The following is a 22,517-nucleotide window of genomic DNA, read 5'->3' as shown; positions in this document are numbered from 1 at the left end:
CATGCTAAATAGTTCCAAAATTTTGTCCAGAGTTTAGAAATACCCAATGTTTACATGTTCTTTCCTTTTTTTGCAAGTTATAGGGCCATAAATACAAGTAGCACTTTGCTATTTCCAAACCACTTTTTTTTTTTAAATTAGCGCTAGTTACATTAGAACACTGATATCTTTCAGGAATCCCTGAATATCCCATGACATGTATATATATATATATATATATATATATATTTTTTTTTTTTTTAGAAGACATCCCAAAGTATTGATCTAGGCCAATTTTGGTATATTTCATGCCACCATTTCACCGCCAAATGTGATCAAATAAAAATTTTTTTCACTTTTTCACATTTTTTTTTTACAAACTTTAGGTTTCTCACTGAAATTATTTACAAACAGCTTGTGCAATTATGGCACAAATGGTTGTAAATTTTTCTCTGGGATCCCCTTTGTTCATAAATAGCAGACATATATGGCTTTGGAGTTGCTTTTTAGTAATTAGAAGGCCGCTAAATGCCATTGCGCACCACACATGTATTATGCCCAGCAGTGAAGGGGTTAATTAGGGAGCATGTAGGGAGCTTTTTTGGGTAATTTTAGCTTTAGTGTAGTGTAGTAGACAACCCAAAGTATTGATCTAGGCCCATTTTGGTATATTTCATACCACCATTTCACCGCCAAATGCGATAAAATAAAATAAAAAGTTACATTTTTCCAAATTTTAGGTTTCTCACTAAAATCATTTACAAACAACTTGTGTAATTATGGCACAAATGATTATAAATGCTTCTCTGGTATCCCCTTTGTTCAGAAATAGCAGACATATATGGCTTTGGCGTTGCTTCTTGGTAGCAGTGGAGGGGTTAATTAGGTAGCTTGTAGGGTTAATTTTAGCTTTAGTGTAGAGATCAGGCTCCCACCTGACACATCACCCCCCCTGATCCCTCCCAAACAGCTCTCTTACCTCCCCACCCCACAATTGTCCCCGCCATCTTAAGTACTGGCAGAAAGTCTGCCAGTACTAAAATAAAAGGCATCCTTTTTTTCTTTCTTTTTTTTCCTTTTTTTCTTTCTTTTTTTTCCTTTTTTTCTTTCTTTTTTTTCCCTGTGCATATTTACATATGCTGCTGTGTAGGATCCCCCCCTTAGCCCCCAACCTCCCTGCCCCCCAACAGCTCTCTAACCTTCTTGGCAGCCATCTTGGGTACTGGCAGCTGTCTGCCAGTACCCAGTTTACAATATTTTTTTCTTTTTTCTTTTCTTTTTTCTTTTTTTCTGTAGTGTAGCTTCCCCACAACCAACCCCCACTCCACCCCCTCCCAGATCCCTTAGATTACTTTTTTGGGGCATTTATTACCCCCTTCCTCCCACTTATACAGGATCATTTCTGTAGTGTAAGCGGTTCCCACCCGCTCCCTCCCCGTGCACGCGCCCGCCCGCCGCCCCCGTGCACGTGCGCGTGTGTCTGTGCGCGCCCCTGACTGTCCCGCCCTCGATCCCGCCCCCCTCTGTGTCTCAGAAACCATCGATGGCCGCCCACCCGCCTCCCACTGCAGCTCCCCCCACCAACGAATGCGGCCATCGATGTCCGGTGTAGAGAGGGCCACAGAGTGGCTCTCTCTGCACCGGAGGGGTACAAATTGTTATTGCAGGATGCCTCAATATTGAGGCATCCTGCAATAACCGGAAAGCAGCTGGAAGCGATCAGGATCACTTCCAGCTGCTTTCCAAATCGAGGACGTACGCCATAAGTCCTCAGGCGTTAACTGTATTTTTTCTGAGGACGTATGGCATACGTCCTCAGTCATTAAGGGGTTAATAAGTGGGGTTAATTATAATACATAAATAGAAGATTACTGGGGAGTATCACAAAATATAAAACATAACATTTATTTAGATATATAAAAATCATATGCAATCTTAGGCCTAGATTTGGAGTTTGGCGGTAGCCGTGAAAACCAGCGTTAGAGGCTCCTAATGCTGGTTTTAGGCTACCGCCGGTATTTGGAGTCAGTCAAAAAAGGGTCTAACGCTCACTTTTCAGCCGCGACTTTTCCATACCGCAGATCCCCTTACGTCAATTGCGTATCCTATCTTTTCAATGGGATCTTCCTAACTCCGGTATTTAGAGTCGTGGCTGAAGTGAGCGTTAGAAATCTAACGACAAAACTCCAGCCGCAGAAAAAAGTCAGTACTTAAGAGCTTTCTGGGCTAACGCCGGTTCATAAAGCTCTTAACTACTGTAACCTAAAGTACACTAACACCCATAAACTGCCTATGTACCCCTAAACCGAGGCCCCCCCACATCGCCAACACTCGATTAAATTTTTTTAACCTCTAATCTGCCGACCGCCACCTACGTTATCCTTATGTACCCCTAATCTGCTGCCCCTAACACCGCCGACCCCTATATTATATTTATTAACCCCTAATCTGCCCCCCACAACGTCGCCGCCAGCTACCTACACTTATTAACCCCTAATCTGCCGTCCGCACACCGCCGCCAGCTACATTATAGCTATGTACCCCTAATCTGCTGCCCTAACATCGCCGACCCCTATATTATATTTATTAACCCCTAACCTGCCCCCCACAACGTCGCCGCCACCTACCTACAATAATCAACCCCTAATCTGCCGACCGCAAAGAGCCGCCACCTACATTATAGCTATGTACCCCTAATCTGCTGCCCCTAACACCGCCGACCCCTATATTATATTTATTAACCCCTAATCTGCCCTCCCTAACATCGCCGACACCTAACTTAAATTATTAACCCCTAATCTGCCGACCGAATCTCGCCACTATTCTAATAAATGTATTAATCCCTAAAGCTAAGTCTAACCCTAACACTAACACCCCCCTAAATTAAATATAATTTAAATCTAACGAAATTAATTAACTCTTATTAAATAAATTATTCCTATTTAAAACTAAATACTTACCTGTAAAATAAACCCTAATATAGCTACAATATAAATCATAATTATATTATAGCTATTTTAGGATTAATATTTATTTTACAGGTAACTTTGTATTTATTTTAACCAGGTACAATAGCTATTAAATAGTTAAGAATTATTTAATAGCTAAAATAGTTAAAATAATTTCAAAATTACCTTTAAAATAAATCCTAACCTAAGTTACAATTAAACCTAACACTACACTATCAATAAATGAATTAAATACAATACCTATAAATAACTACAATGAAATAAACTAACTAAAGTACAAAAAATAAAAAAGAACTAAGTTACAAAAAATAAAAAAATATTTACAAACATAAGAAAAATATTACAACAATTTTAAACTAATTACACCTACTCTAAGCCCCCTAATAAAATAACAAAGCCCCCCAAAATAAAAAAAATGCCCTACCCTATTCTAAATTACAAAAGTTCAAAGCTCTTTTACCTTACCAGCACTGAACAGGGCCCTTTGCGGGGCATGCCCCAAAGAATTCAGCTCTTTTGCCTGTAAAAAAAAACATACACTACCCCCCCCCAACATTACAACCCACCAACCACATACCCCTAATCTAACCCAAACCCCCCTTAAATAAACCTAACACTAAGCCCCTGAAGATCTTCCTACCTTATCTTCACCTCACCGGGTATCACCGATCGGTCCTGGCTCCAAAATATTCATCTAAGCCCAAGCGGGGGCTAGACATCCATCATCCGACGGCTGAAGAAGTCCAGAAGAGGGTCCAAAGTCTTCATCCTATCCGGGAAGAAGAGTAGATCCGGACCGGCAACCATCATCTTCCAAGGATTCTATCAGCCAATCGGAATTAAGGTAGGAATATTCTGATTGGCTGATGGAATCAGCCAATCAGAATCAAGTTCAATCCGATTGGCTGATTCAATCAGCCAATCAGATTGAGCTCGCATTCTATTGGCTGTTCCGATCAACTCAATCTGATTGGCTGATCGGATCAGCCAATCGGATTGAACTTGATTCTGATTGGCTGATTCCATCAGCCAATCAGAATATTCCTACCTTAATTCCGATTGGCTGATAGAATCCTATCAGCCAATCGGAATTCGAGGGACGCAATCTTGGATGACGTCATTTAAAGGAACCGTCATTCGTCGTCTAGTCGTCGGAGAAGAAGGATGGATCCACGATGGAGGTCTTCAAGATGGAGCCGGTCCTCATCGGATGAAGATAGAAGATGCCGCTTGGAAGATGATGGTTGCCGGTCCGGATCTACTCTTCTTCCCGGATAGGATGTAGACCTTTGGACCCTCTTCTGGACTTCTTCAGCCGTCGGATGATGGATGTCTAGCCCCCGCTTGGGCTTGGATGAAGATTTTGGAGCCAGGACGGATCGGTGATACCTGGTGAGGTGAAGATAAGGTAGGAAGATCTTCAGGGGCTTAGTGTTAGGTTTATTTAAGGGGGGTTTGGGTTAGATTAGGGGTATGTGGGTGGTGGGTTGTAATGTTGGGGGGGGTATTGTATGTGTTTTTTTTACAGGCAAAAGAGCTGAATTTCTTGGGGCATGCCCCGCAAAGGGCCCTGTTCAGGGCTGGTAAGGTAAAAGAGCTTTGAACTTTTGTAATTTAGAATAGGGTAGGGCATTTTTTTTATTTTGGGGGGCTTTGTTAATTTATTAGGGGGCTTAGAGTAGGTGTAATTAGTTTAAAATTGTAATATTTTTCTAATGTTTGTAGATATTTTTTTATTTTTTGTACTTTAGTTAGTTTATTTAATTGTATTTATTTGTAGATATTGTATTTAATTCATTTATTGATAGTGTAGTGTTAGGTTTAATTGTAGGTAATTGTAGGTATTTTATTTAATTTATTTATTGATAGTGTAGTGTTAGGTTTAATTGTAACTTAGGTTAGGATTTATTTTACAGGTAAATTTGTAATTATTTTAACTATTTTAGCTATTAAATAGTTCTTAACTATTTAATAGCTATTGTACCTGGTTAAAATAAATACAAAGTTACCTGTAAAATAAATATAAATCCTAAAATATCTATAATATAATTATAATTTATATTGTAGCTATATTCGGATTTATTTTACAGGTAAGTATTTAGCTTTAAATAGGAATAATTTATTTAATAAGAGTTAATTAATTTCGTTAGATTAAAATTATATTTAATTTAGGGGGGTTTTAGTGTTAGGGTTAGACTTAGCTTTAGGGGTTAATACATTTATTAGAATAGCGGTGAGCTACAGTCGGCAGATTAGGGGTTAATGTTTGAAGTTAGGTGTCGGCGATGTTAGGGAGGGCAGATTAGGGGTTAATACTATTTATTATAGGGTTAGTGAGGCGGATTAGGGGTTAATAACTTTATTATAATAGCGGTGCGGTCTGGTCGGCAGATTAGGGGTTAATAAGTGTAGGCAGGTGGAGGCGACGTTGAGGGGGGCAGATTAGGGGTTAATAAATATAATATAGGGGTCGGCGGTGTTAGGCGCAGCAGATTAGGGGTACATAGCTATAATGTAGGTGGCAGCGGTGTACGGAGCTGCAAATTTGGGGTTAATAATAATATGCAGGGGTCAGCGATAGCGGGGGCGGCAGAATAGGGGTTAATAAGTGTAAGGTTAGGGGTGTTTAGACTCGGGGTTCATGTTAGGATGTTAGGTGCAGACGTAGGAAGTGTTTCCCCATAGCAAACAATGGGGCTGCGTTAGGAGCTGAACGCTGCTTTTTTGAAGGTGTTAGGGTTTTTTTCAGCTCAAACAGCCCCATTGTTTCCTATGGGGGAATCGTGCACGAGCACGTTTTTGAAGCTGGCCGCTTCCATGGTATCAAGAGTTGCAGTGGCGTTAAATATGCTCTACGCTCCTATTTTGGAGCCTAACGCAGCCATTCTGTGGACTCTCAATACCAGAGTTATTTTAAAGGTGCGGCCAGAAAAAAGTCAGCGTTAGCTACGCGGGTCGTTACCGACAAAACTCTAAATCTAGCCGATAGTGACTATGTCCTAGCGTCATGTTACTAAACTGATGTGTTTCAGCAGTAAGCCGTAGCCTTAGCTATAGAAAATACACTACAATTTATAGTTATTTAAGGGCAAGATTACAAGTAGAGCATTATTTAATGCTCCCGCTCGAGCGTTAACTGCGCTAGAAGTAAGTTTTTTGCACGCGTCAGATTGTGCTTGCATTACAAGTTGAAAAGTAAACTGTTTTTGCTCACACGCTAACCCTATGAGCACAAAAAGCCGAACGTACAATTTAGTGCACACGAGAACCAATTCCCCCACAGAAGTCAAAGGAGCAAAAAAATTCCTACTTGTGTGCAAACAAGATTGCTTATTCTCAAGTGCGCTAATCCGAAATGAAAATATGAATATTTCACATTCCAGTGTTCTTCACATAGAAGAATATGTTCAATGTATTCATAAATACATACTTACATATTAAATATTCGGCTATGTGCAGAACCTTGGAATGTGAAATATGTACAGTACATACATAGTTAAAACCATTATTAAATATGAATATTGCATAAATATGTTTTTTCATGTTTTCATCTACTTTACTGCAAAGTGCTCCAATGCACTTATATATACTGTATATACTGTATGTATTCATTTGTATTTATATATGTATATTTTTCTGTAAATACATATATACACATATAAATACACAAATACGTCCGTACACACATATAAACATATATATATATACATATTAAGACATATGTATGAATGTCTATGTTAAAGCCCTTTGCCTGCCTTAATTTCTAACACCTGAGACCTCATATCTTTGAGCCCTTATAACTTTATTGTGCATTTTTTTTTTTAAATAATTTTTATTAGGTGGTGTTATTATTTAACTGTACTGTGTAATTATTTTATGTGTATTGTGCCACTTTTTTGCTTTGCGAAACAGTTAAACAGAGCTCTGAGGTTGCGATAAGCCAACGTTACCTTCATTTGCGCTCAAGCTATCGTGTTTACTTTCAACTTGTAATACATGTAAAAATTTGATGCACGCAAACACCTGCAATAAACCCCTTTTTGCTTGTACGTAACTGTTGGCGTTCCACTCGTAAGCTAGCCCTCAATGTTTTATTTTTATTTCAATATCTAATTTATTCCTTTTATATGATTTTTAAATTATGATTTGGTAATGTATTCATCCCCTTCACATACTGAAAAGCTGGCAACACCCTTTTGCGAGACACACTGTTCTCAAGGTAAAATGGCTTTTATAGAATTATGACAGGGACATCATAGTACTGATCAGGTTTCTTATAGAATTGTACAAGTCCAGATATCTTTATACATTTGGGCCCTTAGAGAGAATAATTAAAAATTAACATTTTAGTGTGAATATTTCTGCACTTTCTTGTTAACATAGCTTTTTATAGGCGCTTCTACAGTACTGAAATTTTCAGTATAGTTGGTGGTTTCAACAGGCAACATCAGTTATTTCAAATTACAAAATAAAGGTAAAGGACCATTTTCTAAACAATTTTTTGTTCAATAAAAATACACTACACAGAACATGTATTTAACTTCTCTTGAACCTGTAACAAGAAGATTAGTGATTTAGTGAAACATATATAGCAGATATTTACCTCAGTTTGTGCCAGTAACACACACACAAAACAAACAAACAAACCCACAAATAAACCAGTGATTTAACCTATTTTGATAATATACATATACATGGAACAGTCATTTAGCCCCTTCTGAGCTAGTAATACAGAAATAACAGTAATGTAACTCAATTTTCACCAGGAACACACAAAATGATTTTACACTGTATTTTGTGGAAGCTATTGGTGCTTGCCTGTTTTACGTTGCTGTTACATCATAACACTTTGCATGAATTCTCTGAACAAATAGGATAATGACCCTACCAAGATAGTCTCCGTATATGCTCTGCTCATGGGACACCCATATTTCTCCAAGAAATATTGATAGGTATGTTATCATGATGAGTGTGCATATTGTACCGCTAACAGTGGCCATCTTGGAAAGGCCAATAATATATATTTCAAATGGAATCAGCGTCAGTGACTGATATTTGAGCTCATTAAAAACGCTATTCCAGTGACATTACAAAGTGATTATTCTATAAATTACATTGGATGTCTGTGGTATTCTAAAAGTATATATTTGTATTTATATATTCATTTGTTTGTTGATATGAATATTTACAGTATGTATTTATTTTCTATTTTTGTGATTGTTCTAGTTTGATATCCTTTATATAAAAAAAATGCATGAGGCGTTAATAATATTTCTAAGTGTCAGAGTATATGCTCCCTTCCAGACAAGCTATACGTCAGGGCTGTCTAACTTGTGGGTTACACGCTTCATGTGCCTCCCAAGGATGTTTTTTTGCAGCCCTCAGGACATATTACAAATGTTCTTTTTTTAATTAAAAGTTTGACTGCTTGTAAAGACAAAATTTTGTTATTAGTTAAATTGATTTATTGCATGATGCGCTGTGCTGGGGGATAGAAAATTGATTAATGTGCTACTTCAGTTTATTGATTTTCAATGTATCCTGCTCACAGATTTAAAAAATTTGAACAGCACTAAAATATATAATGGTATTCTGATCTTAGTGCGAGTGGGACAAAACCTGGGGTTTGGGCAATAGCTATGTCAGAGATTTAGAGGAATGAAACTATATACTTTTTTATTGTAATGTGTACAATTACATTTCTCTGGAACTCCTGAAAGTGTTATGGATCTGTTTTATAAAGAGAAGTAAACACATTTAGGGCCAAATTACAAGTGGCGTACTATTAAGTGCTTAGGTGTGAGCGATAACACCAATAGAATTAAAGATTTTGCACGCTTATTACAAGTTGAAATTAAACTTTTGTGGGCAAGTGAAACCCAACATGAGTTAACTAAAAGACCTCATATTTTATGACTGTGCTAACTTATTCTCCCCAAAGACTTCAATAGAGAGCGCAGAAGAAGAAAAAATCTAACACAAGTATTTCACATTCCAATGTTCTTCACATACAGGAAGGTTATTTTAATTTTATATATATATATATATATATATATATATATATATATATATACATACACATATATATATATATATATATATATATATATATATATATATATATATATATATTCCTGTATGTATGTGTGTGTATATATATATATATATATATATATATATATATATTCCTGTATGTATGTGTGTGTGTGTGTATATATATATATATATATATATATATATATATATATATATTCCTGTATGTATGTGTGTGTGTGTGTGTATATATATATATATATATATTCCTGTATGTATGTGTGTGTGTGTATATATATATATATATATATACCTGTATGTATGTGTGTGTGTGTGTATATATATATATATTTATATATATTCCTGTATGTATGTGTGTATATATATATATATATTCCTGTATGTATATGTGTGTGTGTGTGTGAGTATATATATATATATATATATTCCTGTATGTGTGTATGTATATATATATATATATATATTCCTGTATGTGTGTGTGTATATATATATATATATATATATATATATATATATGAATATATATAGATATATATAGATATGTAGGTATAGATATATATTTTACCTTAACATTATCAGATATCAATAGAAATATATATTTAAAAATATTTTCTATAGAACATTGTAATGTAAAATATGCTTAATGCTCTTCAGGTTGGGTGCTGTAGGTCTAATGTGGTGTCATGTTATTGCACATGAAGAATTAGTTACCTTAAGGAGCATAAAGTAAATATTAAATATAAAATATTGAAAAATATTAATAATCATTTTTAACTGCAATATATATATATATATATATATATATATATATATATATATATGTATATATATTACAGTAACTATAATAATAAATATTTTATATTTCATATTTATATAATGCTCTATAAGATAACTAATTCATAATTCAAAACTAATAAAGTGTAACTGTTTTTTTTTATATATTTAAGTTGTGCTTAGTGCAAATTTTATTTTAGCCTTAACCCTTTACGAGAGTTGTGCTTACTCTACGTGTGTTAAATTTGATTGTGCTCGAATGAATGCATTTACTTTTTGTATTTGTAATACTTGCACAAGTTAACGCAGACAAGATATTGCTTATCGCGCACCACTTGTAATCTAGCCCTAAGTAGTTTGTATTCAGATGTGACAAAAAAATATTATTGTGGCGTACAAACACTGAATTTTTTTGTACTTCACTCAAAAACTGCTAGACTCCCTTATTTCTATTTCAGAATTTGTATTGATTTCCTATTTAAACTGCAGGTTTCAACTTTAGCCAGATTTCTTGGTGTAATTAGGAGGTAAAGGGGTAGATCTATTAAGCAGCGGATTCTGCAATCTACCCCTGTACTTTCAGGTTCCCTTGAAACTGAAGTTAAGAAGCCGTGGTCTTAAGACCACTGCTCCTTAACTCGTCTGCCACCTCTGAGGCGGCGGACAGCAATCATCCCGATATGATACGATCAGGATGATTGACACCCCCTGCTAGCCGCGAATGTGCAGACAGTGTATCCTGTTGGCAATTTGAGAAATCATGGTCTTTTGGTAGTTCTGATAAAAAAAATGCAAATATTTATATATTTATGAACAATGTTTACTTTGTTATCATGGTTTAAAATTCGAGTTGTTTTTGTGTTAAATATTACAATGTTTAAATGGAACATAATGTTTATATTTGGAAAGCACAATAGTGCATTTCAAAGATAATTAGAATTTTTTTCCAATGGTGCATTTGCAAAGGTGCTTTTACTTAAAGGGACACTGAACCCAAATTTTTCTTTCATGATTCAGATAGAGCATGCAATTTTAAGCAACTTTCTAATTTACTCCTACTTTCAATTTTTCTTCGTTCTCTTGCTATCTTTATTTAAAAAGCAGGAATGTGATGCATAGGAGCCAGCCCATTTTTTGGTTGAGAACCAGGGTTATGCTTGCTTATTGGTGGGTAAATGTAAGCCTCCAATAAGCAAATGCTATCCATGGTGCTGAACCTAAAATGGGCTGGCTGCTAAGATTTACATTCCTGCTTTTAAAATAAAGATAGAAAGAGAACGAAAAATTGATAATAGAAAGTTGATTAAAATTTCATGCTCTATCTGAATCATGAAAAAAAAAAATTGGGTTAAGTTTCCCTTTAAAGCCACAACTACTATATGTTCTTGCCAGCTCTGAATGTTAGATTTTTTTATAACCATAGAAATCTTTAGCTACATCCGCCTGGCATCTAACACATACATTCATTTCTCGCACTCCTTTTTCCAGTTACTATTTCAGGAATGACCTCAAACCCTCACACACATCACACTTACACATATCCACATGCACAATAAATAATTCTATGAACCCAATGGATTTTTTCAGCATATTTTCCTACTGAAAATGTTTTAAAGCTTGCTTCATCCACTTTGGTATTATGTTTTTTTATTGTGAGTTGTATGTAGGTTAGAAATTGTAATTCTGTAGGAATGTTACATTTGTGTTTAATTTACAAGGTTTTAAAAATTAAAAAAACAACAACATAAAAACACATTAGAACACTATCTAAACAAGTTTAAGCTAAAGATGTTTACATTTTCCTTGGAACTATGAGGAAGCACATGTTTGTACACAGCACTGCCCAAATCTAAAAAACAAAAGTACAGGGATATGATTTAAAAAAAAAAAAAAAAAAAAAAAAAAAAACTGCGATGTTTTAAAATGCCACCTTTAAAAAGCAACAAAATAAAAAAAAAATTTGAATGTCCCTTTAATGTGAGGTGCAGTGCACTCATAACAACTGAGATCTCTTATCAATTTACATTATAGATTCTTTGAATGTGTTTATTATTTGTTGTAACTACATTTTTCATTTCTATACAATAATTTATATTTGTCATTCTAAATATTTGTATAGTTCTCAGAGAAGTATATGTGGTAATCCGAGAAATACAAAGTTAGTGAATGCCTTGTCTACTGGTTGCTTGTTTGATTCTATTTATTAAATCCCTTATATTTATAAGATTCTGTTCATTAAGTGACCAGATGCTGGGCTAATCCACCTTAAGTGAGTAAAAGGCTGAGAAGCTGTGATAGAGGCATGGGCGGGGTTTGAAGCTGAATGCTGGTTTATGAGAGAGGGATACATGATCTGCTAGGGATATGGAATCTGATACTACATCAGGAATCTGAATATATTAGGTGAAAATCCTTTTTTGCATATGTGTTTGCACGGATATCTTACCACTGTCTCAATGAAGCTGATTGAAGCAGATGGGGATAAAGACGTAAGCAGGCTAACTATAGCTTCTTTACAACATGGGATGTAACCTGTTCAGATCAAGGCGACTGTCTGCGTAATTCCTTGTGTAAACCTACTGGGGAAAACAGGATATTTTTTTTTTCATGACCACAGGTGATTCCATTTAAATTGGCTGCTGTGTGAATATACAAGTGACAAGACAATTTGACCTAATGGTTAATACTGATTAAGTTATCTCAGGCATCCAGATCATATCAGGATAATGGCTTTTACTGTATTTCTCATAGCTCTGCTTGCCAATCTTTGTTTGCTTGCAGCGTCCAGCCGAGACCTGGAAGGGCGTACAGCACATCAAGAAGAACTGAAGATAATCAAAGACAAGCACCCAATCTATAATAACCCCCGAAACATGGACCACTCAGCATTGTGGATCAAGACTACAGAAAGTACTGTGGTGGCCCAAAATTTGGCAGAGGATTTACCAAAGCATGTGGCATCTTTCCTTTACAGAGGAGATTCTAATGAACTGAGGCAAGCTAACTGCTCTAAGAGATATGAGTTAACCAGTTTATCTGGGATCTCCCCCATTTCCTTGCATCCCTCTTTGCAAACCTCAGTGGATTTACTAATTCATGCAACTAACTTTTTAAACATGATGTTGCAAAGCAATAAATCGAGAGAGCACAACTTGCAAAGAGATATGGAGTGGTATTATGCATTGATAAGAAGTATACTGGAAGGAGAACCAAGTATACTGAGATCTGCTATTACTTATAATGTGGATGTCTTGTCTAATATCCCTCAGGTTTTTCTCCAAGCCACAAGAGATGAAAACAAAATAATTCTGCAAGATTTATCATCATCATCCTATCACTTGGCAAACACAACACAGGAAAATGAATGGTTTAACATATTCAAACACAAGTGGAGGCCACATCACCATAAGAGATTTTCAAATGGTGCTAAAACTTTTGATGACAACTTAAAGAAAGGCAGCAGCTTTATAGCAGACAGAAAGCATATTAAATGGTCCTCGCCCTATCTAGAATGTGACCATGGGAAGTATAAACCATACTGGAGTATTACTCTGTCATCTGCATTTTATGGTCTTAAACAAAATCTTATGCGAGAATTCAGGTAGGAAGACATTTTTATAAATATAATGGATTAAGAACAAACGAACAGGGATTGTTCAATTTATTATTTATGTATATCTCTTGATCTATACCTGAAATGTATTTATATTTAAGTATATTACCTCTTTGCAGGGTGATGAAGAGGATAATTATTTTTGTTATGGTAGCTGACTCTTATTTATAAAAAGGTATAAAATATCCTTCTCTGCTTAAAAAAAGCTCAGTGGAATACTACAGGAAGTTGTTGTATTTCTCTTGAGACAAATAAGAAGCTTTGATGATTATATTCATATGAGCTGTGCCGTCATGGAAATATTTACAACACATGCACAACCAGAATTTAATACTTATTTACAAATAGATGGCAGTGGAGTCACATGATTCCTTTATTTACATAATCAAAATTACACTGTAATTAGAGGAAGTACAAAACGTTGTACAAATAAAAAAAAATAGCCTACTGTTCAGACAGATAACCCATTTAGGACAGCAAGCTCAGTAAATTATTGGTGGTTGCAAGATTGTTATTAGTAACAATGATATATAATTGAAGCTAGCACAACATCCATGTTTTTTTACCATTTGGGAAACACATTACATTGCTCTTGAAGCAGGCATGCCAGATGAAGGAATGATGGAGATACTCACCAGCAACAGTTTGCTAAATATAGCTCACAGTAAAAGACATACCAGTAACCCAGTGTGTAAGGAGAGCATGGAAGATATCTGCATTATAGTCTTACTATGTAGGGAACTCCCATTGCCTCTTGTGCTGTAATAACATTACTATTATCTTTAGCACGTGGTAAAATATATTTGAACTGAATGGCATAATGTATTTAGATTTTAATCATCTAAATCAGGCTATTATTCTGCAATGTTTACAAATTTGTTAAAAATAATAAAGAAAAAAATAAAATATCACATAAAGTATTGACCTCAATTACACTGTCTGTGGATATTAGATTTAAGATCAGCCAGCCAGGTCAGGATTATTTAATTTAACAACAGAGAAATGGTAATTTATAATAGATGTTTTGATGGCATGCCATTCTACAATACTTGTATTTTTATTTTTATTTTTTTTACATTAAAACTTTCATTTACGAATGTTTATTACTATATTTACAACCTGTCAATAATCCGGGAATTTCTATTTTATAGAAAAAAAGTGCTGGATATGTGGAATAGCCTTCTGTATGAAGTGGTATGGACAAAAAAAATGCATTTGAAAACATCTGAGATTAACAGACCACAATTCTAATAGTTGTTAACATTTATCTTTTAGACAGATTTGAAAATGAATAAAGGGATCTATTGATTACATTAAACTATTTATTAATTTCTTTATAGATGTTGCCTATGTTTAAAATTGGGGTATTACTGTACTCCATTTACCCCTTAAATAAAAGAAGACAGAAGTATATTGCTAATAATTTTAGATTTTAGCAGGTTTTTAAAATTAATCCTCTTTTTGTAACTAAAGCTGTATCCACTTGGCAACCAGTGCCTGTAGGAAACTGAGTGTTGCTCAGATAAAATACTTCAGAGAAATGCATTGCTGATTTGATACACAGGACTTGTTAATTGCAATAGATGTATCAGTAGCAGTGTTCTGCTAGAGTGAATATAAGTTTTCAGTTGATGTGTATGGTAACATATGCTGCAGGGAGGCTCACTGAAAACCTTTAGGTTTCAAATATAGTAAAAGAGAGTTTTTGCCACACTACTATAATAGAAAACTTGAAGAGAATAGCTCTTCTTTTTATTGAGCAGTAAAAACACCAAACAATAAATTAAGGGTCAAAATGGCATATTAACAGTCTGTCTTAGTTTCACAGTAAATAGAGCTTTTTGAGGATGTGTAGTGTATATATATATATATATATATATATATATATATATATATATATATATATATATATATATATATATATATATATATAATAATTTTGAAAACTGAAGAAGTTAAGAAAAATATTAAGCACATTATATAAATTTTTTTAGCCCAAATGATTCAATCTATTAACTGTTTTTGACTTCTAGAGCGCTATAATAATAATAATGTTTTATCAAAATTGCAACATATTTTGTCAATTCACTAAAATATCAAATATATTGCTAAGAGATTACCATATTTACTAAAATATTCCAAATTTAAAAAAATAAGAATATTTCTACCTTTCTTGTCTACAAAACTAGGTCAGAGAACTTTCACCAAATCCATTCATGATGAAAAAAAATTCTCTTTTTTTTTTTTTCCTTTCTTCTTTTTTGTTCAATGTTGTTGTTTACAAACCATCAAGCAATTTTGTGGTTAAGGGAGTTAAATAAATGACCCTGTCATTGTGTGTTCAGCATACAGTAAATGCACAGGCTTTTTAAGATCATCAAAGTGTTCCCTGCAGTCTTTATTCAATGCATCTTTCACTACCGTCCTTTTCCTCTTGTGCTTTGTAACTATTGAATGCCATCAAGGAAAGGAAAACACTCATGATAAAATAAATGCTTCCCCTAGAGCAGCTTAAATGCTTCAGTAATTCAGCTGTTCCAATGAAATTATTTAATTTAAATCAATCGACTATAAAAGTCTAATTTTCTTTTAGTAGTATTTAAAATACTTATCACAATCTACAGAAATCTAGCTTTAGTATTGTATTACTTTTTACGCTCCATTTAAAGTCACTTGTAATTGTTACACCCCCCCCCAAAAAAAAACTAAATAAAAAAAAACAGATTCTGCTAGCAAGTTTGTGAGCTAAGCCGCAAAGGTTTGAAGACTTTTTTTGTAATAAACTGTATAAATAATTTTAAAAATAACAACCATTTTGTTTTTTTAATAAGATAGAAAAAATATCAATCATAACCCTTTATATTCTACTGAAATCTGCCTCTGCAGATTGTTTTTCCAGGGGAAGGGTTGGGGGACAAAAATAAAATGAATAAACTGTGTGGAGGAGGACAGAGTTGCTTAGAGATCATTTTAAAAATGATGGCTCATTCACATCAAAAGACTGACTTAAGTGGGTGCTTGCATTAAGACAAGAGGAGCAAAATTCAGAGAAAAGGGAAATTTGATCCCACTTGGACCCCCTCCAGGTCCCCAAATCTCAATTAAATTTATGAGGAATCAGAATATTTTGGAGCCAGATTAACATTTTTTTTCTTAGAAATCAGGCAAGGAATTTATTTAAAAATTTGTCTTGAAATATCCAAAAAAGACAGTGCGAGAAGTAAAAAATTTAAGAAACAACGCTTCCTAGGTCCAAAGATTTGTCAAGTTGTACATTCAATGCTCATTATGCATGAGTCTGAGTAGTTATATTTGTTGGGTTTGGTAATTTCATCACTCTTATCACATTGTATAACCTCGGAGTAAGCGTCAAGATACGTGGTTCAACATTTTGGTACTTTATACGTGGTTCAACATTTTCATTGTAAAATACATTGTAAAATACTTTACAAGCAGTTTGAGAATATTTCAACTAGATTACACAGAGCCCATTAATGTCAAAGGAAGCACCTTAAATTTCACCAGATTGTCCAGGATTTGAAATCAATGGGAGATATACGTTTGCAAACCCAACTTCTATTTCCATCTCCAAGCTGAGTGAATTGCGCTTTCTGTGTTCCATACAAAATTACCACTTCATTAAATGTTATTTATATTTGCATCAGCAATGTATTGATATTTTGTCTTGTGAATAAATCCTGACATCTAGTAATATATTTTGGAATAAATTTTAGACAGGAAGATAGTTGAGTAAAAGTATAAACAAAATAATGTTGGGTAGAGAACACTATTCAAGGTAGCACTAACTCAAATTACATTTATAATGTCTTTTAGTTTATATATACCTAAACATTTCTTATAATACCCCTACTGAAATTTGAAATGCATATGCCATTTATGATTGTTAATCAAATTTATGTGGTGTGATGATTGCAACAGGAAGTGAGACAAAATACCTCTTAGATATTACTATTTATCTAGATAACTTGCTAGCTAAATAATATGATTTTTTAAAAGGAGGCAAATTAAAATTATGCTATTGAGTTAATAGGAAATATGAATTGAGACTTTTTTTTAACCCCAGTGATATATATATATATATATATATATATATATATATATATATATATATATATATATATATAAATGTGTAAGCCACTATTCCATTCTGAAATACGTATCAGTAGTTTAATTCCATTAATGTTTAGAAAGATGTTTTCTGTAATACAATCCCCAGTAGGACTTTCCTGATGTTTTTAAAACACAACCCATAAATGAGCTTTTAAACCAACTAACATAAGTTATAAATATACTTACATTTTTGAGGTGGCATTGTTTGTTTTACAACCAAAAAGTCATTTCTGTAGGGTCTCACATATGAGATGAGAGAAGATACCAAGTAAAATAAATGAGATTATCAGCACATTTATCAAATTCCTGTTAATCAAAGGGGCCTCTGATGCAGCATCCTTTTAAAGAATTCAACAGTTGACTAGCAAGTGGGAGAAACTTTAACACTGACAAAAAAAATGCTTTCTATAAAGAGATATAAATTGTGATCACTTTGCAGAAAGGGCTATATTAGAGCTCCTATCTACTACCTCTTAGTTTTACTTAGAGGACTATGAGGCTGCTCATTTGAATGAGGGAATACTAGTCTTTTATTTGAGGGTCATAATCCCTTCTAATTATTAGGAGATCAATATGGTACTAGAGATCATCTGCTTCAATTACACATTCATGTAGTGTGCAATAAAGGGGGAACTTTTAGAACTCCAAATACCCAAAAATACAGAGTATAAGATCCCATTGGGAAAGAGGGGAAACTCAAACAACTGCTGGTGTCGGTGAAATTGCATTATTCTGACTCCTAGGTGAAATTTATTGTACTCAAGGCTTTTAAAAGAGACTATAGTGCCCAAAAATAAACACTACAACAGTGTGAATAACCCTTCTTTTGGAAGAGGAGAGACGCTCTTTCAAATGGAGGGTCACATTACCAGGTAAGATTGTAAGATGGCAATAAGAAACAAAAATAATACATTTTATCTTCTGATTTTTTTTACCTTTTTTTTTTTAACTATTTATCCTATTTATTTATTTAGTTATTCTTTGCTTTGGTAAGGTGAACCGATACTGAATGTGGGATCTTACATTTTTTTAAGGGGGAAACTTCTTCATGGTGACCATGTTCAATATCAATTTTTAGTGCTGTTCAGTACTGTTTGATAAACTGCAAAGTATCTTTACTATTATAGATCATCCTCTAGTGGAATTTGCAGGTTCTGAGCTGGTAGCTTTTCCCTGTTCAGACTGGGTCCATTTATGCAATCATTGGCATTTTCAATATTATGAAATACTCACTAAGGTTTTGGCTTCCAATCCAACCTCCCAGCAAAGCGTTTACAAATTTTTATTGCAACACAGCACAGTGGAATACTGCTATCTGACTTCCTACAATTCTTTAATTTAAACTGATTTTTATTGTTATTCTACACTCATACCATAGTGACCATAGGGGGAAACTGAAAGGCCACTGTTTTGTGTTCTATACATACTCAAAAAGATATAGCCACCAAGAAAATAATTATCGAGATGGATAATTTGGATATGCTATTTAACTCCTGCCTTTCTAAGTTTGAACGGGTGCTCTATGAGTTATTATGTTTGGTGACTAGTGTTAGGTACCTACCATTGAGACCTTAAGTGCTCACTTAAGGCTTGCAACCTGATGGTACACTTGCAAGACCTGAGAGTGTGTCAAGGCTCAAAAGAGTGAAAAACAGGATTCAGTCTGGTTTTTCCAAGATCTGAAGGTGGGAGCGGTTTTGCTAGCAGTAATAGCAGCATGGAGTGCCTTTAATTCCTCATTGAGTACCATGAGCTGATACCTATTTGTATTTGGAATGGTGTTTTTTTTAAACAGACTGCAAGTCAAAGCAAGCACAGGAGACAAAAATGACCTTACTTTGATCAGTTCTTCTGAAAAGTATTGCTGATGTTATCACTGTGATAGCATGCACTTCAGTGACTCTTCCAATGTGTATTGCTGATGGGTATGTTAAGCTTCACAGGCAACATTTGGTCATTTGTTATTGGCTGTATGACTTATGGTTGAATGTTAGTGGCTCTGTGATAGCTGGGCATGCATGGTTCAGGGTGTTAGCAGTGAAAACTAGTAAAGCAAGCAGCCTAGTTTTGTGATATTTCTGACTTCTGTTTTGTGTAAACTGGTATGCCCTGCATCTATACCTCTTTTCTAGATTGGGCATTCACTGAGAATGTTGCTAAAGTGGTATACACTACTATATGGTATTTACAGACTTTTATTTTAATTGTAAGTATATTAGGCCCTATAGTTTGTTTTGGAGCCTCCTCTCATTATGTTTTGCTACAATTGTATATTTGGATGCACCTACACTTCTGCAATATATTTGTATGTTATGGCTTCCATTCTTGCTGACTTTTTGTACCATATTTTTTTAAATAATTTTTATGAGTATTATTATGAGTGTAAGTGTACTTTGTAATATATCTTTGATGTGTTTTGTGTGTGTTTCACATAAAACAGTTAACCAGAGATCTGAGGTTGTGCTAACCCAACTTGCGTTAACTTCAATTGAGCTTAAACAATCACATTTACTTTTAACTTGTAATACGAGCGAAAAACCCAATGCGTGCAAACACCTGCAGCAAACCCCTTATTGCTTGTGCATAACTGTTAGAGCTCCACTTGTAATCTAGCCCTTAAATGGCTAACATATACATGCACGTGAAACATTTATCAATCTATATAATGTGAAAAATACATATCCAGTGAAGGTTGACACAAAACTGTATGACAGTAAAAGTTCAATAAAAGCGACACTTCAGCAAAATTGAATTAAAATGTAGCATTTATTCATGCAAAATGTAAAATAGCAATGAAAGTCCACACTCTACAACAGTAGCCATCTAAAAAGTCAGCTGAGCAAATTATGGAACTTCTATGTGCCCCTGAGACTGGTGCCGATGGAGGTTAGTGGTTTGCTGTGGTCGTGCCTGCAGAGGTTATAGCATTGTGTGTCATATACCTTTAAGATCCCGCGACCCCTAAAGCAGTTTACCTACCTCTCACGCCTAATGGGGTTGTATGTTTTTGGTTCCACTACCTAACATCCATGTACTTAGTGGCCTATTGAGGACTTTATTCATTGGATATTAATTATAAGCCACTTGTCTAGTCCCTGTGACATATGTAAAAACACGCTACTTAGCATCAATTCACTGAAAATATATATGTCTATACTTCGCTTACTTTGGTCCCAATAAAGCAACATTTTCTTTTATTCAGTATCTACAAAACAGTATGGGCCAGATTATGAGTTACGTGCGAGTGATATCAGGTTTATCACGGATGTTTTGTGTGTGTCTGATGTAGCGCTCATATTACAAGTTAAAAGTAAACGTTATCGCTTGAGTGCAATTAAATTTAACATGTAGGGATAGTGTGTCCTCAGAGCTCTGGTTGACTGTTTTGCAAAACAAAAAAGTTTCACAAAACGCATCAAAAATACATAAAAAATATTTTAAAATTATTACAAAAAAGTTACAAGGGCTGAAATATATGAGGCCTCAGGTGTTAGAATTAAAAAAGCAGGCAAAGGGCTTTAACATAGATGTCTAAATATGTATATGTATGTATCGCTCTCTATCTATCTATCTATCTATCTATCTATCTATCTATCTATCTATCTATCATCTATCTATCTATCTATCTATCTATCTTCTATCTATCATCTATCTATCATCTATCTATCATCTATCTATCCATCTATATGTGTGTACATATGTATGTATTTATATGTGTATTTACAGATATATATATATATACACACATATAAACACATAAATACACATATATATATATATATATATATATATATATATATATATATATATATATATATATATATATATATATATAAATAAATAGACATATATAAGTGCATTGGAACCCTTTGCATTCAAGTAGATAAAAACATGAAAAAGCATATTTATGCAATATTTATAATTAGTAAAGTGTTATACTGTGTATTTACTATGAATAGTTCACATTCCAATGTTCTGCACATAGCAGAATATGTTCTATGTATTTATAGATATTTCTATATATCTGTATATATCTATACCTATAGATAATCATCTAAATATATAGGTAAATCTATAGGTATAGATATATATTTACCAAAATACCATCAGAAATATGTATTTATGAAAAAATAGAACATATTCTGCTAAGTGAAGAACATTGGAATGTGAAATATTCATATTTTACTGTTGGGTTAGCATATTTGAGAATATGTGATTTTGTTTGCATGCAAGTAGGATATTAGGGTTTTTTTATCCACTTTTTTCTCTATTGACTTCAATTGGCGAATTCGTTAATACGGTCGTAATATTCTAAGTTTGACTATTTGTGCCATCAGGTTAGTGTGAGAGCAAAAACATTTTACTTTTAACTTGTAATACGAGAGCTACCCAACGCATGCAAAATGCTTACTTCTATTGGAGCTAGCATGTGAGCGTGAGTGCAGTGACGTCACTAGGCTTGGTGTCACCCGGTGCGGTAACTCATGGTGTCACCCTCCCAGTTCGTAAATATTCCAAAAACTAATAAATCCATTCCTTGATTCTCTTTTTGTTTGAATCTGCTGCAGCATTAAAGGACAAATGTTTGTAGGAACACTGCATTCTAAAAGAACAGGATATGCGTGGCACGATCTAACACAACATGAAACCTCTTTCTGTAACTGTCATGGCTCAGGTTCCTACACAGTTGTCCTTATTGGAGGTACATATGGGAGATGGAGTGTTTTACCATTGCAAGCTATAAACAGAGGCATGGAATAAGGTATAGATAACTGCCTTATCTATAAATATAGAACATATAGATTTCTTTAACCATATAAAATCCTTGGCTGTTTTGTTATAACTATAATAACTGGTGGATCTGCATAACATAGCAAACAGTGAGAAGCAGCTATAGGGATGAGATAAAAATAACTTTTATTTGTAAAGTAACTGCACTCAATTGAAGATTTGGACCTAAAGCAGGTAAACAAAAAACACTATTCTAAACTAAATGA

General features: G+C 34.2%; 1 protein-coding gene across 1 annotated transcript in view; it reads left to right on the top strand.

Moving 5' to 3' along the window:
* Window positions 1–12,330: 12,330 nt before the first annotated feature.
* Window positions 12,331–22,517, top strand: part of GPR158 (G protein-coupled receptor 158) — a 734,480-nt gene continuing 724,293 nt past the window's right edge. The window contains exon 1 of the mRNA XM_053713931.1: window positions 12,331–13,377. Coding sequence (XP_053569906.1) covers window positions 12,503–13,377 — 875 coding nt within the window. The 5' untranslated portion in view covers window positions 12,331–12,502. The remainder of the gene's footprint in view (window positions 13,378–22,517) is intronic.

Source organism: Bombina bombina, chromosome 5 (assembly GCF_027579735.1).
Source record: "Bombina bombina isolate aBomBom1 chromosome 5, aBomBom1.pri, whole genome shotgun sequence".
In the NCBI taxonomy this organism is placed as follows: Eukaryota; Metazoa; Chordata; class Amphibia; order Anura; family Bombinatoridae; genus Bombina; species Bombina bombina.
Note: the sequence above shows the minus strand (reverse complement) of the source record. Positions and strands in the feature narration are given on the sequence as shown.